Source organism: Dasypus novemcinctus, chromosome 21, assembly GCF_030445035.2.
Source record: "Dasypus novemcinctus isolate mDasNov1 chromosome 21, mDasNov1.1.hap2, whole genome shotgun sequence".
Classification (NCBI taxonomy): Eukaryota; Metazoa; Chordata; class Mammalia; order Cingulata; family Dasypodidae; genus Dasypus; species Dasypus novemcinctus.
The window spans coordinates 41,104,104-41,125,060 of NC_080693.1; the positions used below are offsets into that span (position 1 = coordinate 41,104,104).

At 49.7% G+C, this 20,957-nt stretch overlaps 2 protein-coding genes and 1 long non-coding RNA gene across 9 annotated transcripts in view; 2 read left to right on the top strand and 1 right to left on the bottom strand.

Annotated features, from left to right (window-relative positions):
• AP2B1 (adaptor related protein complex 2 subunit beta 1) overlaps window positions 1–5,696 on the top strand; it is a 187,653-nt gene extending 181,957 nt beyond the window's left edge. For all 6 annotated transcript variants that reach the window (XM_058283174.2, XM_058283178.2, XM_058283177.1 and 3 more), the window contains one exon: window positions 2,870–5,696. In XM_058283174.2, the coding sequence (XP_058139157.1) occupies window positions 2,870–2,944 (75 nt within the window). In that variant the 3' untranslated portion in view covers window positions 2,945–5,696. The remainder of the gene's footprint in view (window positions 1–2,869) is intronic.
• A 1,451-nt stretch (window positions 5,697–7,147) lies between these two features.
• On the bottom strand, window positions 7,148–18,473 carry LOC131274849 (uncharacterized). Of its 2 annotated transcripts, none has more exons than XR_009182171.1 (5): window positions 18,317–18,473; window positions 17,060–17,224; window positions 14,980–15,603; window positions 12,857–13,758; window positions 7,148–7,806 (listed from the first exon to the last, which is right to left on the bottom strand). It is a non-coding gene; the product is annotated as an uncharacterized lncRNA (long non-coding RNA). The 2 variants fall into 2 exon arrangements; XR_009182172.1 differs by having other exon boundaries at window positions 16,571–17,224.
• RASL10B (RAS like family 10 member B) lies at window positions 13,344–20,926 on the top strand. Its single transcript, XM_004449424.4, has 3 exons — window positions 13,344–13,566; window positions 17,826–17,950; window positions 18,452–20,926. Exons 1-3 carry the CDS (start codon window positions 13,351–13,353, stop codon window positions 18,720–18,722), a joined length of 612 nt encoding a protein of 203 aa, XP_004449481.1. The 5' UTR covers window positions 13,344–13,350; the 3' UTR covers window positions 18,723–20,926.
• Window positions 20,927–20,957: the final 31 nt, after the last annotated feature.

A 20,957-nucleotide genomic window follows, 5' to 3' on the forward strand; every position in this document is an offset into this window, starting at 1 on the left:
TATTTCACCCAGTTTTCCCCATTAGTTATCACCTTACATAACCACAGTACGTTTTCAAATCCAGAGCATTGATATTGGTACAATACTTTTAACAAAACTACAGACCTTAATTCAGATTTCACCAGTTTTTGCAAGTTCTCTTATTTTGCAGGGAGTGTGGGCGTCTTACATAGTACTATAAAATTTTATCACATATGTAGATCTGGATCACCACTACCACCATCACAGTCATGACACAGAACTATTCCATCACCACAAAGCAATTCCCTTGTGCTACCCTTTTTATATATTAAGAATAGTTAGACTCTTGCCCTAGCCCCAGTACCTGGCAACCACTAGTCTGTTCTCCATTACTATAATTTTGCCATTTTGAGAATTATTTAAATTAAATTTGTATAGCATATAATCTTTTGAGATTTTTTAAAAAATCAGAATACTCCTTACCGCCGTTCCAGATTTTCACATGTATCAATAGTTTGTTCTTTTTTATGACTCAAGTAGTCTTCCAGTGTAGGTATTACCAGTTTATCCCTTTGCCTGTTGAAGGACATTTCCTCCCCTGTATTTTATTTTTATTTTGAGATAATTATAGATTCTCATAAAGTTGTAAGAAATAATGATACCATTTACCTTCAAGCGAGTTTCCTTTAATGGTAACATCTTGCATGATTATTAGTATGGTATCACATTCAGGAAATGATGGAAATACAGAACAGTTCTATCACAAAGATTCCTCATGGTACCGTTTCATAGTCACAGCCACCTCCTTCCCTATATTTTTAAGTAGTAAATTTGATTATATCTCCTTGCCCTCTTTCCTGTTCTTCAACCGCATGACTCGGTTCCCTCTGCCCATGAAACCATTTAAATCCTCCATCTTGGTCCGCGGTTCAAACCCCGGGCCTGCTTGACCCGGGTGGAGCTGGCCCATGTGCAGTGCTGATGCGCACAAGGAGTGCCCTGCCACGCAGGGGTGTCCCCCACGTAGGGGAGCCCCACACGCAAGGAGTGCGCCCCCTAAGGAGAGCCGCCCAACGCGAAAAAAAATTCAGCCTGCCCAGGAATGGTGCCGCACACACGGAGAGCTGACACAACAAGATGACACAACAAAAAGAAACACAGATTCCCATGCCACTGATAAGGATAGAAGTGGTCACAGAAGAACACAGAGCGAATGGACCCAGAGGAATGGGGAGGGGGGAAGGGGAGAGAAATTAATAAAAAATAAATCTTTAAAAAAATAAAAATAAATAAATCCTCTATCTGTGCATCTGACATAAGATCTAATCTATTCCCCTAAGTGGTGAGTCAAACTTCGCATTCCTTCCCTTCTATCACCCTAAACACCTGTCACGTTACTGAGCTGATCTCAGCTAGATGTTGGGGGGGGGGGGAAGCACTTTTAAGATTTTTTTCCCCCCAACATCTAACACTGCCTCCTTTTTTGAACCCAGATATTCTTCTGCTAGAATTTTATATAGCATTGACAATAGAGAGGTTATAGATGAAGAACAACAGAACTGCCTCTATAGGGTATTTGAGAGGCAGGAAAGGCCTATCACTGCAACTTTGCCCAAAGTTGGGAGATATTTTCCATGCATATTTTTATTCTTAAAATGGTTGTTTTTTGTTTTGCTACATTTATCAGAATTCTTTTCTTGACTAATCAAGCAGCAGTTTTAGAAATGTTTTGAAGACTAAACATTAAACTATAAATAAATTCTTTTGATTTTCAGTTTCACTTTAAGTTTTTAGAGTATTAGTTTTTGTGGGTTTTTACCCCCAAGAAATTCAGGTTAACCAATATATTCTTGACATGTTTTCCAAAGATATTCTCACCTTTTGTACTATGTTAAATGATCCGATCTAAAAAGAGAATAAAGGGGTAATCGAGGGGAGCAGGTATAGCTCAGTGATTGAGCATCTCCTTCCCATGTACATGGTCTCAGTATACACACACACACACACAAATCTTATGGTGTTATATCATTAAAGGAACTTTTTCTGATCTGCCATAATAAACGAGCAATGATAATTATAACAAAAAAGCAAAAAATTAAATTATTTCTGGTTCTAGAATGCATTTTGCTTGCTTCTAATGTTACATTATTATTAATATTTTGCCTAATTAAAATTTTCCGTGTTAAACCACAAAGTGAGATTCTCAGTATTCAACTGAAATATTTGCAGTATCAGTGTTTAATTTGGTAATTGTTAGACTAAAAGAATAGATGATGGTAGAAGCGTGGAGCAGCCTGGGAAGTATCTGATATGCCTGTTTAAAGAAAGGTTAAGCTATTGACATGAATTGTTATCCAGTTATGTTAAGTAAATGTCTTTTTGTGTTCATTGATTTCCCTTCTTTAACTATATAATTTCTTACAGAAAAGACCAGTATTTTTTTTTTTTTTTTTTTTTTTTTTTTACTATTTTACTTGTTCATCTCCTGAAATTGGGACTTAGATAATCATCCTCCTTGTCAGTCTGAGTGACTGTGTCAGACAGTTGAAATAGGACCATTAACAATGTAGGGTTTTAGCCCTCCCCTTTTCATTTGGTAATATCCTTCCTGTTCTTAGCAAAGCAGTAGAGCTGCTCTTCCCCCATAATCAGAATGCCTGATGTTTTTGGTGTGAAAAATATTATTTCCTAACCTCATAGACCCACATAGAATGTAAGTGGAAATACTTGACATTGTAAAGTACCTTAAACCCAAAGTACCTGTTAACACGATTTCTTTGTTTGGCTACTCCAATGATAGAACCCCCCTCTCCCAATGTGTTAGACATTCTTGAACTGAAGACTTCGATGCCTTTTGAGTTAACGTCAACCTCTATGCTCATCTTTCTTCTCTTTTTTTCCCTAACAGCTGTCGCTGAAGTGTAGAGCTCCTGAAGTCTCTCAGTACATCTATCAGGTCTACGACAGCATTTTGAAAAACTAATAGACTGGTCCAGTGCCCTCCAGCCACCCTGTGATCGGTGCAAGCCAAGAACTCTTAACTGGAAGAAATTGTATTGATGTGTAGAATCTGAACCCAAACACACTGAGGCCACCCACCACGGTAGTGACTAGTCTAACCTGTGCTAACATTAGGGCACAACCTGTTGGATATTTTTAGCTTCCTGTGAACATTTGTAACCACTGCTTCAATCACTTCCCACCTCTTTCCACCTGCTGCTGCTGTCTATCCTTATTTGTGGGCTTCTCCATACTGTGCCAATGGCTGGTGTTTTCTACACCCACTTTTGAGTGTAGTTTGATATTTTGTAATGGAGAGCTCATTTCAAAAGCAGAAAAAAGAAAAAATATTAAAGCAAGGAAAAGTGTCACTGAAACATAAACTGCACTTTATTGTTTTATATTTTTGTACATATTAGATATTGAGGGAGTAATGTAACTGGTAGAAAGTGTTAATACAACTGTTATTAACCACACAGTCCTGGAAGAAGAGAGACAGTTTCTTTGCCCCACTCTGTTAGAAGTTCTTTCATCTGTGACAACTTTCTCTGGTCATTTGGATTTTCACTTTTTTAAAAACAAAAACAAAAAACAACTCTGAACAACTTCTTCCTTGGCTAAGCATTGCGATTCACCCTTCCCCATATTATCATCTCATTTGATTGCTCTGCAAATGGACATAGTGATCTTCCTTGAATGATGTTTCAAGGTATCGAAAAAGGGCCGGTCATCACCAAGGCCTACACACGGGAGAACTTCCTTTCCCCTGAACTAATCTATTAACAATGCTGATTAAGGAATTTGAGAAGGGGAACAGAAGCCAAAATACCCTCCCACCCCATCTCCTTCCCTGTATTTCTCAGTTCCAATTCAGATCTAAAATCAGAGTTTTCAAGTTGAAACATGTTAAGTAATAACTAGCCTTGTTTTTCTACAAAGGAGAAAGATAAAAGGCAAAAAAAAAAAAAAAAAAAGGTGGTGTTGCATGAAGCCTGTTGTCTGCTTTAGAGCTGGGGCTGGGTCTTGCAAGCTCCCTTCACCTGTTGTTTTCACTGCAGTCTGTCTCTCATTGTCTTGTTCTCAATGCCATGCCTTTCTCCTGTCTTTTCTTTGTGGCTGTTCACATGCTCCATACCTGATTTTAGCACTCTATTAGTTGGCATCAGGTGGCAGCAAAGTATCTTTTTAGTTACTTGAGGATAAATCTGGATGCTGGAATGAAGGAGCAGGTAATGTTTCCCTATATGCTCCTAGAGCCACAGCTCTTGAGCCAGCAGGTGGGTAGGAGCAGAGATGAAGTGAGTATAGAGATGTTGCAAATTCACTTTACCCTCCAGCGCTCTGATCTGCCCATTACTTATGTTACTTAGGCTTCAAGGCAAATTAATTGATCTGGTCCCAGAGAGTCAGGCAGTTCTTGTCAACTCTCAGAAGACTGGGACATGTGAAATTCTGTCCCTTAACATAATGAGTATGATTTGTCAAAGAACATCCCATGCCCAAAACACCAACTTATTTAGCAGTGTTCAACTATTTCTTCTGTGGTCCCTTGTTGCCTTACCTGGCACCTAGTATTCAGGGTCCTTGACCAAGACTGCTCTTCTCAGATGCCCCTGCTCAAACCGGGCACTTCAGGGTCAAGAGGCCTCATGTTGGACCCAGACCTAAGAATGAATCCAAGGGGAAGAATCGGAGAAAACGAGCAGTGACTGTCCCACCTCCATCGTGTCCCAAAATGACCCTGCTTCATTCATGATATCAGTTGCAAAGCTTGGGGGAGCGGTTCCCCCAAAGCCATTCTTTTTTTTTTTTTTTAAGATTTATATTTATTTCTCTCCCTGTCACCCCCCCCCCCGTCCCCCCCCCCCGCCCCAAAGCCATTCTTAAACCGTGATCATCTCCATGAGAATTGTTGAGGTGGGGGGTAGGACTAGCACACCCTTGTGTGTGGGAGGTGGGTAGGTTGGTGGTGTGGGGTGAAAAAGGTTGATAAAATTCCCTTGTTGGAGATTCCTACATGGAGTCTAATAAAAGCAGTGAAGAAGATTGACACTACAAATGCATCTCAAAGCAAACTATAGTTCCAGAAGGAAGAACGTGTTTCAGACAAAGAGAATTCAATTTTGTACCAGGATATATCCCTCAACCCACAAAACTAGGCTTCTTTCAGTCTTCCCTACCAATGATGGATAACAGCTACTGTTTTCAGCTGGCCTGACTGAGCCAGTCCTTGAACTCTGTGCTCCTTGGGGAGGCTGTCTACCCTTGCACATCTGAGCAGAGTTAGAGAGGGATTCTGCTTCATGTAAAAGAACCTCTCCTGAAAAGACAGGATCTCTAGCCTCCACTGCAGCTTCCTGTTTGGCCTGTTTCAAGCTTCGTTTAACTGGGGAAGTGGGGTGGAGGCTGCCCTGTATTCCCCTGGCCTCTGCCTCAGTATGTCTTAGAAACTGCCAGCTGGCATCAGTACGAAGGGCAAGGAAAGCAAGCACTCACCCAGAACTCTTTTGCTGGTCAGAGATTCTCTGAGTGTCCTTTCCCAAGCCTGTTCCATGTGTCTGTATTGTGAAGCTTGGGAATCTGGAGAAAAATGGGAAGGGGGGTGTGTAAATGCTGCCCTAAGAATGCTTACCATTCTTTTGTTCTTGTTGGGACCTGTCCTTGGGGAGGGTGGGAGTTTGGGGAAGCCTGACCTTGTGTCTTCATCAATAAACACTCATTTACACAAAATAAAAGTTCGTGGCATGTACTTTGTTCCCAGAATTAACACTCTAGAGCAATAGCCACTCTTGGTTTTTTAAATTTTGTTTTTCCCATCCTAGCCCTCCCAGACTCAGCCTGATTCCACCACCACCACAGGCATCCCATCTTCCCTCAGACAGAGTGCACAGAGGAGCCAGTCAAACTTCTCTGGCAGGTCCCGGCTAGGGCCCCAGGTCGGTTGTCCCAGGGATGCTAACCAGACAGCAGCAGCTCCTTTCTGACTTGTGGGCAGGCAGCCAGCCATCAAGACATAGGGGCAGAAGGAACACAGCAGAGCTTCTCATCATTATTAACCAGGACATAGCACTAATTCCTCAACTTACAAAAAAACCTCTCAGACCTGGACTCTGGGCCTGCATCTTGCCAAGTGAGCAGAATTAGCCCTGCTTTGAAATAGGCTTCTCAAGGGGTTCAAAGGCCTAGACACCTGCATTTGTGTTGCTGAGAGCACATGGCCCAGGTGTTGTCAAGCTAGTGGGCCCCTGAACCTTGTGCAGTCAGCCACTGAAATCTGCAGCCTGGAGTGGTAAATGGCTGACGGATCCCACACTTAGATACTCTTGGACAGGTCCCTGAACCTCTCACCATTTGAGTGAGTATAAAGTGCTTTGCACTGACTGGCACAGAGTAGGAGGTCAGAAACATCTGCTTTACTTGAGCCACCATGAACAAACTAAGACTGGTGGTCTCCATGTTGCTAGCTACAGTTAGCCCAAACTGTCAGAGGCCTAACCTGGGGAAGAGTCAGGTCAAGGTGATCTCTCAAGTTTCAGCGTCAAAGATAGGAAGAGGGGCCTTACTGACGTCTAGCTGGGGTCACCAGTTGAGAATTATGTCATTTTGAGCAAAGGATATTCTTAGGGCAGATGCTCCCAAACCAGGTGCACATTAATAACTCCTGGAGAGTTTAAAAAAACTTAATGGTTCTGTTCAGCTATCCAGGCTAGGGTTTCTAATGTGCAGCCAGTGTTGAGGATCACTGCTAGAGAGAGACTTCCCATCTGTTTGCCTACTTCCTCTTCTACAGTAATACTGATGTTCTTGTGGCAGTTTAAAAACGGTAAAGCGCTTCCATGCGCATTGAATCTACTTATTTCCTTGCCCATCCCATGAATTTAATAATTATCCCTATATTTTAAGCGAGATGAGGCAGAGTCAAGTCTTGTGACTCCATATCTGTGTCCTTACAATTAGATTGCACCTTCCTCCTCCTTCTACAGAAGGGTCTGTAATAGGCCCTCCCCTCCTACACAGTATGAGGCCAAGTCTGTGCCCACAGCCATACACAACCTTCCTAGGACCCCAGGATTCCTGTATGTTCAGTCTCCAAAAGCCAGGGGCACGCTGGCCCCAGACTTTCACTTGAGATTGCACTATCCTCTGTCCCCAGAATGGCAACTAGAAAATACTTAGATCTCAGGTATGTTGTTTCTGAAGCCAGAAAACAGCTAAGGACTCCCAGCTTTGGTCCTTTCTTACTCCCACCTCATGCATTGTTGCTTTTTCTGATTCTGCTTGGACCCAGATTTCATTTCCTTGCCACCCCCAGCTCCAGGAGGCAAGAGCTGTTTATTTTAATACCTGGTATGGCACTTGGGAATAATCACACCTCCCCCGTTGTTACCCATTTCTATCTCCTGAACACTAATCCTAGAATCCCAACCAGCCCCCAGACATGTTATTAGCAACAGGATGTTTCTTGAAAAGTTTCCGAGTTGGCTCTAAACTTGCCATCATAGTTTCTCATTTAGCTTCTGCTTTGCCATTCTTGATGCTGCCAACACAGGGAAAACTAATTTGGGGGTTTGTTGGTCCCAGATTCTTAGGTGGAGAAGGGACTTTGAAGGACTTCATTTCCAGGAGCATCGTTTTGAGAAAGGACTGTTATCCTTGGGATTCTTCCTGCTTTAGGCAGGGCCCTAATATTCTGTGGTAGAGAGAGCTCCGCTTGCTCTCTTCTTCCACTGTGTGGGTGCTCGGAGATGAGCTTCAAATCTAGCCTCTCGGGAGAACGGATGTAGCTCAGGTGGTTGAGTGCCTGCTTCCCATGTACAAGGTCCGGGGTTTGATCTCGAGTACCTCCTAAAAGCAAACAAAAAAACGACCTTTCATTGGGGAGCCAAATGTAACTCGGACATCTGCTTCTCTGAAGAATGAACTTCCATCTCAGCCATGAGTCGTCTTCAGCTGAACCAAAGCCACATGAGGGTCAAGGTCAGATCCAAGAATGGGCCTCTTGAACTCTTAGCAAATAAATTCTAGTAGTGGAGGAGAGTGAACAGGACCCTAGAGGTATAAATTCTTAGCCCAAAGTGACTCTCAGCAAATAACCGAATCTTAAATTTTGCATCTTATGTTAGACTATGGCTGTATTTTTTTTAATACACAAAAACAATGCTTTAAATTTCCTGCCACTGAAGGCCACTGTGCAGCCCCATAATTAACTTAAGGCTTTGTGTTCCCCTAATGTAGCTAAATTGAGTATAGCCTGGCTGTATGAGTAGGAGTGTGAGTATGATTTTTTATTTGCAGTCCACCTTGAGACCAGAGTGGAGGTTCATGGCCTGGGATCCTCAGGTAGTTTAAAGAGTAAAGATTTTCAGATACAATGGGGTAGATGGTGCCCTAGATGACTTAAACAGGTTAGGAGGATCTCAGTGACCCTGCTGTGATTCCACAGGGCCAGAAAAGTGTGATGGCTCCCCACCAAAGTGGCTCAAGGTGGAGGCCATATCCTTCTCAGTCCTGCACTTGCTTCTGGCTGCTGCCTGCCCTGCCCTTTCTCCCCTTACTCCAGCCCCCCAGCCCCCTGAACCCATCTAGAGTAAATGGAAAAGCTTTCCCAAGGTGATGGTCAATTTCTCCTAGCATGACTATGTGTCTCTAAAAAGAGGCAAGAAAAAGCCTGCATACATTGAAAATTACGATGTGCCAGCTCTGCCCTTTAGGGCTTTACACATCTTAAGGACTTTACACACCTTAGCTCATTTATACCCTGAAAACAGCCATGGGGGCAACTAATCACACCACCATTTTGCAAATAAGGTAGTTAAGAGAATCAGAGTGTTCAAGTTACTTGCCTTCAGTCACCTAGCAAGTAGTAGGGCCGGGATTTAAATCCAGATCTTTCTGATTTTGAAGCCCAGGCTCAACCCACTATGCTATTCTGCCTGGACAAGAAAGGAAGGGGGAGTGGGGTGTGTGCAGTTGGAAAGGTGTCCAAAATGCAGCGCCCTAAGGGAGAAGGAAAACTGTGTTCTATGTGGGTGTGCCCACAAGTAATACAAAGTCACAAGTAATGTGGAGGCTGCTGGTTCCCAAGGGTCAGGTTAAGAATCGAGATTCTCAGAGCTTCCCCTCAAATGTACCTCTGACCAGGTTGCTGCCCTACTTCAAAACCCTGTAGTGGCTTCCCATCAGCCAGCCGGTTAGAGCCACACTCATGATGGCCATCCAGGGGTTTGTGACTGCTCCTCAACAAGCTTCTAGCCTCCTGAGCTCCTGTCTAGTTCCTGAACTTGCCTCTCACGCCTGTTTCGATAATTGCTCCCAAATTCTTTTGCTACAACCTCTCTTCTCTCACAAAGTCCCCTCTCCTCCCAACCATCCCAAATTCTCTTCTTTCAAGGTCCCCCTGAGAGTTGCCTCCTCTGAAGCCTGCCCCTCTGACTGGTCAGGCAGCTCCCTCTGTCCTCCCCTAGAACCTTGGCTTTGCACATGTCTTGGTCTCCCCATTGTACTGTAAGCACCATGCCAAGCTTATCTGTGGCTGCCCTGCTAAGTGACTCTTCAGCTTTGTATTCTGATTTTGCATTTAAGTAAGACAAATTACTCAGCCCCTCTCAGCCTCAGCTATCTCATCTGTAAAATGGGGAAAACAATATACCTCAGAATTGTGAGGATTTAATGAGAGGATGCAGCAAAGCAAGTTGCCTGGCACACAGTATGAGCTCAATAATGGTTAGCTATTGTTGATGATTGTTTTAGAATAAATAAATGGGTGACTTTGTCCTCAACCCTGGCAAAAGGCTAGTATCTGCCGGTCTAGAGAGGAAAGGCCAGCAATGGTTTTAGGGGAGTGGAAAGCATGCAGTCTAGCTTTGAGCTAGACTGGTGTGTCCTTCACTATGGCAGTGAGTGACCACCCGTTGTCCAGACCCACAGGGACTGGAGGAGAAACAGCCTAGATGTCTCTAGCATACCGTTCAGGGTACACAGTGGGCGCAGGTCCAGAAACTGACTGGACTGGGAAGAGTCATAAGAGAGACCTGGGGAGGGAACCTGGGGTGTGGGGCTGGGGGGCGCGGGTTGGTGAAGGCAGGGGTATGAAAGAAGCAAAAGAGCAGGGGTCCCTTCGGTCCACCTCTCCGGGTTAGAGTTTAAAAATATCGCGGAGAGAGGAGGAGGGTGAAGGTTGAAACAAGGATTTAAAATCATTCGTCAAAGATTGCCCAAGAGAACGTGTCAGGCTCAGGGACCCAGCGGAACGCCAGCCCGCCCCCCTCCCCCTCTGCCCTCCCGCGTCCCCGCTCGAGCGGGCGGCGCGCTCCGGAGGGAGAGCCGGGGCTGGAGGTCTCCTGCCCCCTCGGCGGCCCGCACCTGCCCCCGCGCCCGCCCCGCAGCCCGCCCCGACTGGGCAGCCGGGGGCACCCCGCCCTCCCTCCCCCCGGGCCGGGGAGCCGGGGGGCAGCGCCGGAGCCCGGGGGGAGCGCAGCCCCGCCTGCCGGCCGGCCGGGGCCGGGAACAGCGAAGACGGCCCCGGGTAAGCGGCGGGAGGGGGGGACGCGGCCGGGGCAGGGGCGGGGGCGGGCCGGCCCGAGGGCGGGCGGGGGTCACTGCGGCGGGGGCCGGGGGGAGGCCAGGCCGGCAGGGAGGAGGGGGCCGGCACGCTGACGCGGGAGCTGCGCGGGGCGGCCACGTGAGAGCTGGGGGTGAGGGGTGCCTGCAAGGTGCTGGAGGCGGAGAGCGCGCTGGGCTCCTGCATCCCCCCAAACTCTACCAATCAGGTTATGGGAGCCCAGCATCCTCCGACGCCCCCCCACCCACCCCCACACGAACGTGGTGGGGACCAACAGCGGGCGAACGTGTGACCCGGCCTAGGGCCGGCACCGCCTGGGCCCTCAGTCTGGGGCGGGGACCCCAGGTGTCCAGGCCGAGGAACGGCACGGGAACCAGGCTTTGGCCGCTGTGTGTGTCCCAGGCTCTTGACCGGAGCTGTCTGCAGACTCACTGCAGTGCACAGGCCTTGGGGAGGGAGTGCTTAGGGGGCTAGGGCCCTCTCCCGACAGGCCCTCTTTAACCTGCACCCTACAAGGGGTTGGATTATTAATAAACTCTTAGAGGCCAGGTCCCTGCCTGGGAAGAAGGAGGGGGTGCCAGCCACCTCTAAGGCACAGACGGAGCCATGCCTAGGTCTTGGGAGTACTAGGAACTCTCCCTTGCACCCCTTCCCTGACTCCAGCTGTGCCCTGCTTTTATTCCCCAGCTGCTTCCCAGAAAGGGCTGGTTGTGTGGTAGCCAGGAGAATCTGCAGGTGGGGTGCATCCTAGAAACCTCTAAGTTGCCACACCCAAAAGGAGGCCAGGGACTCTTCCTGCTTCCTCGCCCTCTCTTCCTCCTGTAGGACTTCCCCCTCCCCAACCGCCTGTGCTGGTTATGTAATTAACACCGAGGCTCTCTGCCAAGCAGGCCTTGTCCAGGGACGTCTGTGGGGCACAAGGGCCTGGAGGTGTGTATAGGGAGAAGGGACGGGTGCTTCCCCCTAGTTGGGAACCCACATAAGTGTATAAACACCTGTTGGGAAAAGGACAGCACATAGGGCAGGAAGGAGTTCAGGGTCCTGGACTTGGTTGACTATTCAACTGGCTTTGTGGTCTTCACTTCCCCCAGTCTCAATGAAATGGGGAGAAGAATTACACACCCACACACTGCATATATGCAAGCCCATGCAACAGTGGATGGTTACTCTTCCCAGTATTTTCCTCCCAGGATTGCTAAGCAGTCCCATTGAGATCATGGAAAATCCTGTGTGAGTGAATGAAGGACTCCTGTATGTAACAATAGCCACTATTCATTGAACACCTACTCTGTGTTAGGCACCGGCTTTACATGCACGGCCTCACAATACCCTGTGAAATTTCTTGTCCAGGTTCATGCTTTGGGTGAGTGGCTGAGCTAGGAGTCAAATCTGGTTGGTCTCCCTCTGAATCCTGGGGATTAGGTCCTCAGAACCAAAATAGACCTGTAGACATTTGAATTGTGCATATTTGGAAAGAACATGCATCCACAGAGAAAACATGCACACATGCTGAAAAACATAGGTTCTGGTGGAATCTAGCAAATCCACCTGCCCTGGACCCATTTAGCAGACATCGGTGTCACCCTCTGGGAATGGTCCCCAGTTGGGGGTCTTGGGCATGTACCAGTCTCCCTGGTCATATCCCAACAGGAGAAGGCACTGGCTAGATATGATTTCAGAAGCAAGGTCTACTGACCCCATTTTACACATGTGCAGAACAAGGTTCAGATTGGTTAAGTGATTTGCCCACTGACCCTCAGCTAGGAACCATCAAAACTGGGGTTTACACTCAAGCACCAAAGTCAATGAAACAGAGCAAGCAAGGAGCGAATGAGTCCATACCAAAGTCCAATCTGTGGCAGTCCTTTCCTGGGCAGCTGCTGTGTGTCAGGCCCTATGCAGGCCCCAGGGGAGGCCAGAGATGTCAGAGATGAAACACAACCCTTGTATCACACACCAACTAGAATCGCTAACTTAAAAAAGTTGACAGGACTCTGCCATTGTAGAAAGGAGTAGCTGCCATTCCCAGCCGTGAGCTTTGGGGCACATTTCTTACTCCCTTGGAGCCCTCTCTTGAAAGTGGAATAATAATACCTGCTGCTCAGGGGTATGGTATTGACCAGGGGTAGCCACGTGGGCATGCTGACCCAGTGTTACGCTCCAGAACCAAAGCTGTCATCTAGTCCAGTGGTGCATTTTTGTTATCATGGTAACTGAGGGCGGCTGTAGGTAGTTGCTTCCTGGGAACCAAGGAAGCAGTCCTGTACAATAAAGAATTGTCTCTCCACAAAATGCCAGTAGAGCCTCCACTGAGACCCACTTGACTGGTCTTACCTTGCAGGATGAGGAAATTGAGACTCAGGAGTGTGGCGTCTTATCCCAGGCTGGGTGGGAACCCAAATTTCAGTGTTCTTTCCACTCTGCAGCCTGCCATGATTGGAAAGTCAGATCTGCTCAAAAGTCAGGCCATAGTACAAGCCATAAATGATGGAGCCCCCCAGTGAGATGGCAGGAAAAATGGGAAAGGAAGGATGGAGATGTTTTGGATAGCCGAGACAGTTGTGGGCGAGGGAAGGCATTCCAAGGAGCAGTGGCGGCTTCAGCAGAGTCCCCCAAGTGGGCAAGGGCAGGATGTGTCCAGAGACAAGCTGGCCCACTAAGCCCACCTCTTGTCCCCACAGTCCAGGTGGAGGCCGCAGAGGGCCCAGAGGAAGCAGGGGCAGCAATGGTTGGTCCTGACGGTGGCTGAGCCCCCAGCCCCTAGAATATGCAGCCCGGGGGAGCCCCAGGCAGCGGCGAGGACGAGGCGGCGGAGTGGCGCGGGAGGCATGGTCTCCACCTACCGGGTGGCCGTGCTGGGGGCGCGAGGTGTGGGCAAGAGTGCCATCGTGCGCCAGTTCTTGTACAACGAGTTCAGCGAGGTCTGCGTGCCCACCACCGCCCGCCGCCTCTACCTGCCTGCTGTCGTCATGAACGGCCATGTGCACGACCTCCAGATCCTCGACTTCCCACCAATCAGCGCCTTCCCTGTCAACACACTGCAGGTAGGAGGAGCCGTCGGGACCCGGGCTGCCAAGGGTGGGGAGGTAGGCTGGACTCCAGCGCTCTTGGGGCTTGGAGAACTCCGCATTGGACCCCTCTGCTGAAAGCCATCCGGGAGTTAATTCATTTGTTTGCTGGTTTATTCAACAAATATTTGATGAATATTTACTGTGTACCAGGTCCTGTGGCAGGCACTAGGATATAATAGGGAACAAAACAAATGTGGAATTTGTTTTCGAGGAACTCTCAGACTGGTGAGAAAAGACAAACAGGCAATTATTAAATAATTATTATATGGTGTGATATTATATAGTGTGATTAGGGCCATGGTTGGAGGAGATGCAGGAATATCTAACCCACACAGGGATTGTGTTGGGGTGGGGTGGGGTTTATAGAAGGCTCTGGAAAGAAGTCACGTCTCCACTGTGTAGGATTTAGGCAGGGAAGGGGCAGTGGAGAGAAGGGCAGGGACCACTGGATCCCTGTTATTCTGGGCTCTGCCTAGCGTGGCCTCGGAGGCTCACTCCACATTGTCTGTTGAAGAGACAGCAGAAGCAAAGGCGGGAGCTGGGAACGGTGTGTTCTGCCAGTCAGCTCTCTTGCCCAAGGGCCTTTTCTCTTAGGGGATGCTCTGACCTCAGGACCTGCCTGTTGATACCCTGCCTGCGGGCTTCAAATCAGGTGCTTAGAATGCTCCCTCCCTCCCTCTACCTCTAGCTTGAGTGTAGGCAGGATTGCAGGGAGGAGTGGGGCCCTGAGACATGTTTGCTTACCGAAGGAAGCCCATGACCAGAGTGTGCAGAGATTTATCTGGGATAGGCATAGTGGTGGAGACTCAGAAGGCAGGGGTCGAGCATTGGCTAGTTAAAATGAGCAAATCCAACAGTCTCGCCACTCTGTCTCACCTAAACCAGCAGAAGAGCCTTGGCCCAACCTGCCAGAGAAGTGTGTCTCACCCATCCAGGGACCCACTGTCAGCTTCAAAGACAAAAAAGCCTGGCCCATGCATTGAGCGGTGAGAGTGAGCTAGTCGGAGCAGCGGGGCGGGGAGGGAAGAGGGAGGCTCAGCCTAGAAGAACTAGAGGGGCCTTCTGGGTCTCCTCTAAAGCAGACTTGGGTGGTATCCTGGACACTCAGATCTTGCTCCAAGCGTGCATACTGAGTTTTGTTTCCTTTTTTTCACATTTAGTTGTATATGTATTTTTAAACTTCATTTAATTTTGGACTTAGGGTAAGACACAATTTAAAAGTCCAAACCCCATGAAAAGTTTTACCCAGTAAAATCTTGGTCCCACCCCTGCCACACTCTTTGTAATTAACCATTCTCATTTGTTTCTTCTTTATACTTCCAGTGTTTCTTTCAACAAATAGCAAAATGTATTCTTATTCCCCCCTCTTATATAGAAAATACATACTTTTCTGCACCTTTTCCTTTTTCCTTAACATTATAACTTGGAGATCTTTCCATGTCAGTAGCTAGAGATCGTCCTCATTCCTTTGAATTCCATTGAATACTATGGAGTCTCCTCTTGTTGGACAAGTGGGTTGTTTCCAGTCTTTTTCCATTTCAAACAATATCACAATGAATGGAAAACCTTGCAAATAAGTCATTTTGTACATAGGTAGGTGTATATGTGGCATAGATTCCTAGAAGTAGCATTGCTGGGTCAAAAGGCAAATGCGACTGGAGTCTGGAAGGTATTGGCGGGTTCCTCTCTTGAAAGTTGTACATTTTGAGCTCCTGAGAGCGAGCCATGTGTGGGCCTGCTTCCCTACAGCCTCGCCAGCAGAGTGAGCTGTCAAACTTTTGGATTTTGCCAATCTGATAGATTAGATACTATATTCTCAGCAGTGAGATTTTTATTTGCATCTCTGATTACAAGTGAAGTTGAATATCTTTCTGTATGCATAAGGGCTTTTGTGTTTCTATTTCTAAGAACCATTAATATCCTTTGCCCATTTTTCTGTTGGATTTCTGGTCTTTTTCTTCTTGATCAACCCTGAGTTTTTGGACTCTCCTGATGTCCAAGACTTCACCCCTGGGCAAAGAAAAAGGACTGTGAGCAAAGAAGTACCAAGAGGGTGCCCTGGGAGCCCCAGAGATCAAATGTAAAACCCAAGAATCCTGATGGCCATAGTTGTAAAATAAAATTAAAATTACACTCTTCCCTAATACATGATGAGATCCAGCCCAGGAGCTTGTCATTTCCTGGGTCTGAGCCTCAGTCAATCCTTCCCCAGTCCTCTATCAGAGAAGGAAGGCTGAGGTTAGGCTGCCTACCAAAGACCTACCAAAAGAGTCACCAGCAAATGCATGGGTGAGACCCAGGTGGCTGGGTCTCCCTCTTCCCTTATGTCCATGGAACTGGACTTAATCTTCATTGCTCCTTTTCTTTCTTGATGCAACACCACGATGGTCTTTTACCATTGGGAACCCTGCATATGGTAAGCTAGGAAGTTGAGCTTTCTTGCCTCCCACTTTCAATCAAGGAGTGAAAGGACAGCCACCAATCAAGAGCCTTCCTACTCTCCCTTTTGGGAGCCTCCAGAGAGGAGTAGGTAGGAGACAGCCTGAAGACCCCTCGAGGTGGCATGTTGGGGGAGAAGTGGGACTGTCACCCCTATAGGCTGGCAGCTGCTCCCTCTCCCCAACAGAGAACTTAACTTAACTTAAGAGCTGGGAGCTTCTCTACGCTTATTTCCCAGTCCCTCTCACTTCCCGCTGATCTCCACTCCTTGAGTGGGTTGAGGGAGGGACCACATACAAATGCAGGTCCCGAGCTCCAAAAGGTAACTGTTTTCAGCAGAGTGCAGCCTTCCCTGGCCTGAGAAGCCAGTCTAGTTTCTTATAGTTTTAGATTTGTCCTTAGCATCCTCCCTCAGAACCAGAAATTAAAATCTCAGCACAAAGAAAAGATGCCACATCATCTCCCTGGGGAAAGTCACTGCAGTATCTTATAAACCTCTGAGTTGGGAAGTGCATTTCTGGAGTCAGACTTTACCCACCGCTGCATCCAGAGTCCTTTCCTTTTTAATCCTTCTCTGAGGTGGAGAACCAGCTGTAGTACTACTTCATGTCTGATCCCTGCCCCAACTCAACTCATAAGCCGGGACAGGAGACATGTCTTCACCTCCTCCTAGCCTTTTTTCCTGGACTTTTGGAAGAGAAGACTGTCTCCCCCAACTTCAGGGACCCCCATGCCTGAATTGCTCTTGCAGTTGCATTTGCTGGCAAGTTAATTAGCTAATTAATCTCTTAAGGAATCTTATTTTTTAGTGCAGTCAGACTTTCCAGGGGACTATTCATTTTGAGCTGCAGTCCCTCCTTGAGAAGTTGCCTCAAGCCTTCAGGTAGCTCCATCCCCCTGGAGCTGTCCTGAGACCCTGCTCTACATCTCTTCCCAGTATGTGTCCAGTCTCAGTCTTTTTTCTACTGGATCTCCTCCTTCTCAACCCTCAGAGCAGAGTGGAGTGTGAAGGCTAAACAGAACAAACCACATCAGTTAGCAATGCAGCTCCTAGAGGTAGGAGTTGCATTGATCTTGGCCAGATTGTGACGTTCAGGACCATGGAGAGCTCATCCACCTCGGTATTAGCAGTAGGCCAGCCCCAAGATTCTATTGAGGAGCAGCTGATAAGAGCCAGGACTGTGCTGGACATCTATGGGGAGAGAAGGGACATATAAAAATGAGGACGGACTGGTCCTGACCCTCCCAGGAGCTCACAGGAGACCTGAGAAACGAGAGGGAAACTGCTCTAATCAAGGTATATCAAAGGGCTTTTAGAACTCAGAAGATGAAGGGCTGGCTTGCAGAAAGTGTGGGAAATTAGGAAGGCTTCTTGGAGAAGATGGCATTTTAGCTGAGCCTTGGAAAATAGAGAGCATTTCAACAGGTCCAACACCTAGCTCAGGGTTGGGCTCTCAGAGGCATTTAATAAATGTACTTGTTGAACAAAGGACTAGAGAAATGGATGGATGAAGGGACAAAATGCGACCAGGGAGATCTCAGTTCCCGGTGTGCACAGGACAGTGCAGTGGCCTTGGAGGTTAGACAGTGTGATCTGCCCTGTCCTGGCTTGGGGGTGGGGAAGCTTCAGAACTGAGCTCTTCTGTTCTGTCCTGGGCCTGGCCACCTGGGGATGGGGGTGGAAGGGAGGTGTGCTTGAGGTGCTTTGGCAGGTGAGAGCACTGTCAGTGGGTGGGAGTGAAGGGAGCTCACGTGGCTGCTCTGACCCTGACACTGGCTGGGGGGTGTTGCAGGAATGGGCAGATGCCTGCTGCAGGGGACTCCGGAGCGTCCACGCCTACATCCTGGTCTATGACATCTGCTGCTTTGACAGCTTTGAGTACGTCAAGACCATCCGCCAGCAAATCCTGGAGACAAGGTGAGGGTCTGGGATACAGTCCATTGCACCTCTGTGGATGCCCCAGTGCTAGCCAGCACCCAGGAAGGGTGGGGGTGGGGGGTGGGGACCATAGGTGAAATATATGCACCCTCTGATTCCCACACATAATACTCAGACACACATGCCCACACTCATGACATTCTTCTATCCCCATTTCTGTTGATACATTCGGGACCCTGACCATGGGGTAAGCTAGTGCAGCGTTTAAGAGCAGGGGCTCTGGAACAAATCTGACAGGGCCACTCAGCTGTGTGACTTTAGGCCTGTTAACGTTTAAGCCTAAATTTCCTCGTCTGTAGGATCCAACTTTTGGCTGGGTTGCGCCGATTTAAGAATATGACGTACCTCCCCTCAAGGTGCTTAGAGCTGCTCCTCAAACAGCATCTAGTAGCATTATTGTTGACCCGGCACACTCGCCCTTCTGGGAGTCCGGTGGTTGTGACACTGACGGAATTCTGAGATTCCCTCCCCAACCTGCAGGGTGATTGGCACCTCAGAGACGCCCATCATCATCGTGGGCAACAAGCGGGACCTGCAGCGCGGACGCGTGATCCCGCGCTGGAACGTGTCGCACCTGGTGCGCAAGACCTGGAAGTGCGGCTACGTGGAGTGCTCCGCCAAGTACAACTGGCACATCCTGCTGCTCTTCAGCGAGCTGCTCAAGAGCGTCGGCTGCGCCCGCTGCAAGCACGTGCACGCCGCCCTGCGCTTCCAGGGCGCGCTGCGCCGCAACCGCTGTGCCGTCATGTGACGCCGCGCGCGCCCCAAAGGCGCGGCGGCCGCAGCCCCGGTGACGCCCGCCCACCGCAGGGCCAGGCGGTGCCGGGGCGCCGGGGCTGAGGGGCGGGCGCGGGAATAGAACTCCGCTGGTCCGGGCCTGAACCTCCCCGCAGCACGCACCTCCCCGTCAGAGGCGGAGGGTGAGAGGGAGCCTCCCCGTAACTGCCCAGCCCTTCTCCCCCCATTTGTCTTCCTGGAACGGCGCCTTCGGGGCTGCGGTCAGCGCAGGGCCCGGCCCGAGGGGCGCCACGCCCGGTGGGGTAGGGCCTGAGCGGGTGAAATGGAGGGTGGGGTTGAGCAGGTGCTGCCGTGGCCGGGCCCCCACCCGTCTTCTCCAGAAAGTGTCTCTGTCTGCCCCCACGTCTTCCTCTTGTCTGTCTGTCGGTCGGTCCACTGCTGTCTTGTCCACCCTCCGGTCTCCCTCCCCGCCCCCCAGCTCCGCACACAAGGCTCTCATTCCGTCCATCCCCTTGTCGCAGATCCTGGCAGGTTCTTGGAGAGGCCAGGCCGTCTGACCGTCAGCACCGCCGGTGCAGGGCAGAGAGTGCGGGTGGCCCAGGGCCCACAGTCAGGGGGTCGGAGGGTTGAGGTCCCGGGCCAGTCAGGGGGAGAAGGCCGAGCACTCCCCCTCCCGGGGAGACCTCCCCACACAGCAGCCCCCAGAGATACAACAACCTACCTTCCAGCCTTAACTCGATGGTCCGTCCCTGCCGGGTGCCCCTCAACCAGCCCTCCCCTGCTCCCAAAGCCGGAGCACCTCCTGAGTTCCAACTTTTTTTCTTGACAGCGTGCAGAGAGGGAATCCCCCAAAGGATAGATTTCTTCCCATGAGACCAGGTTCCGGTCCTCTGTTCCCTCCTGCCTTGGGTGGTCTGTCAGGTTGAGGGGTGTCGGGTTCTGGGGTCTGGCAGCGGGCGGGGTGGTGCCCTGGGGGAGAGGGGTGGTGTCAGGTGGTGCCCGTGAAGATTCCGTCTCCCCAGAACCCCATTCCGAATGCCCCAGACTCTGCCTGCCTCAAACCTCAGACCACCCTGGTTAATCTTGGATGAAGCAGAGTCAGGAAAAGAACATGCGGGCCCTGTGCTTTGGGGAGACAGGCCCACCTGCCCACCCATGGATGGAGACCCTCAGGCCTGCCCTCCTGTCTGGGATCTGACCCCTTTGCCCCAACACCAATTGGCCCTATGCCTTGACTCACTCCACCCCATTTTCGCCGGCTGCCGGGCCGCGTTTCTACCTCTCGTCACCGGAGCTGATCACTGTCAGTTTTGTTTGGATTTAGAAATAATAGGAATAATGATGATCGAGGAACGGCTTGAGGGATTGCTGGGGGACTTGGCGGGAGGGAGAAGCAGTCCGTGTCCCCTGCCCCTGGTCAGCGCAGGTTCTCCTTGAGGCTGAGCCCTCAGCCCTGGTCTGGTGGGAGGATTGCAGTCTCCTGTAGAGGGGCGGGGAGGACATCTGAGCCTCAACACGGCTATAGCGGAGGGGCCCAGACCAGGACGCCAGGTAGCCCAGAGGTGATGGAGAGGAGTGTGGGGAGGGGCCTGCGTGGGGCATCTGTCATCAACGTCCGACGTGGGAGGGAGCCTACAGTTCTCTCTTCTGCTTCGCCAGCTGATTCCCATTCCTGCCACCCATCAGGGGCAGTGCAGCCCTCAGGCCAGCGCCCTGGCCCTGGGCAGTCCAGGATTCCTGGGTCTAGTCCACGCTGTGCTGCATGACTTTGAGCAAGTGACCTGCCCTCTCTGAGCCTCCCTCTGAAGCAGAGGAGGTGGCTCCCCTTCCCCACACTTTGGAGTGGCTGGGAGGGTAAGGAAGAGGGCCTGCCCACTCTTGGCCCCTGCATCTCTGTCCCCTGGCCCACCAGGGGCGTGGGGTGGGGGGTGGCAGCATCCCACCTGCCCTGTCACCCCGGCTCTGAGGCACCTGAGGCGGTGGGGTGGCAGGCCTCTCTCTGGCTGCCCCCTGAGGGAGCCTTTGGAATGTATCGCCACACTCTCTCCGCTTCAGGTCTTTGATTTCAGATCTCTCCATCCCCATTCTGGGTCTGTCCTCCCCTCCCCTCCCCTCCCCCAGGGTTTCCCACCACAGGGTCTGGAAGTGTGTGATGCCCATTGCGCTGTTATTGGAAGTCAGATTAAAAATCAGGGAGCGTTTTCCCTCGTTTCTGTACCAAGGTGTTGGCTCTGTTCGTCACGGTGGG

Excerpts from the sequence above, each read along its gene's own strand:
- RASL10B (XM_004449424.4), top strand. The coding sequence starts at position 13,351 with ATGGTCTCCACCTACCGGGTGGCCGTGCTGGGGGCGCGAGGTGTGGGC. Across the intron at positions 13,567-17,825 it reads TCCCTGTCAACACACTGCAG|GAATGGGCAGATGCCTGCTG; the intron begins GTAGGAGGAGCC and ends GGGGTGTTGCAG. Across the intron at positions 17,951-18,451 it reads CAGCAAATCCTGGAGACAAG|GGTGATTGGCACCTCAGAGA; the intron begins GTGAGGGTCTGG and ends CCCAACCTGCAG.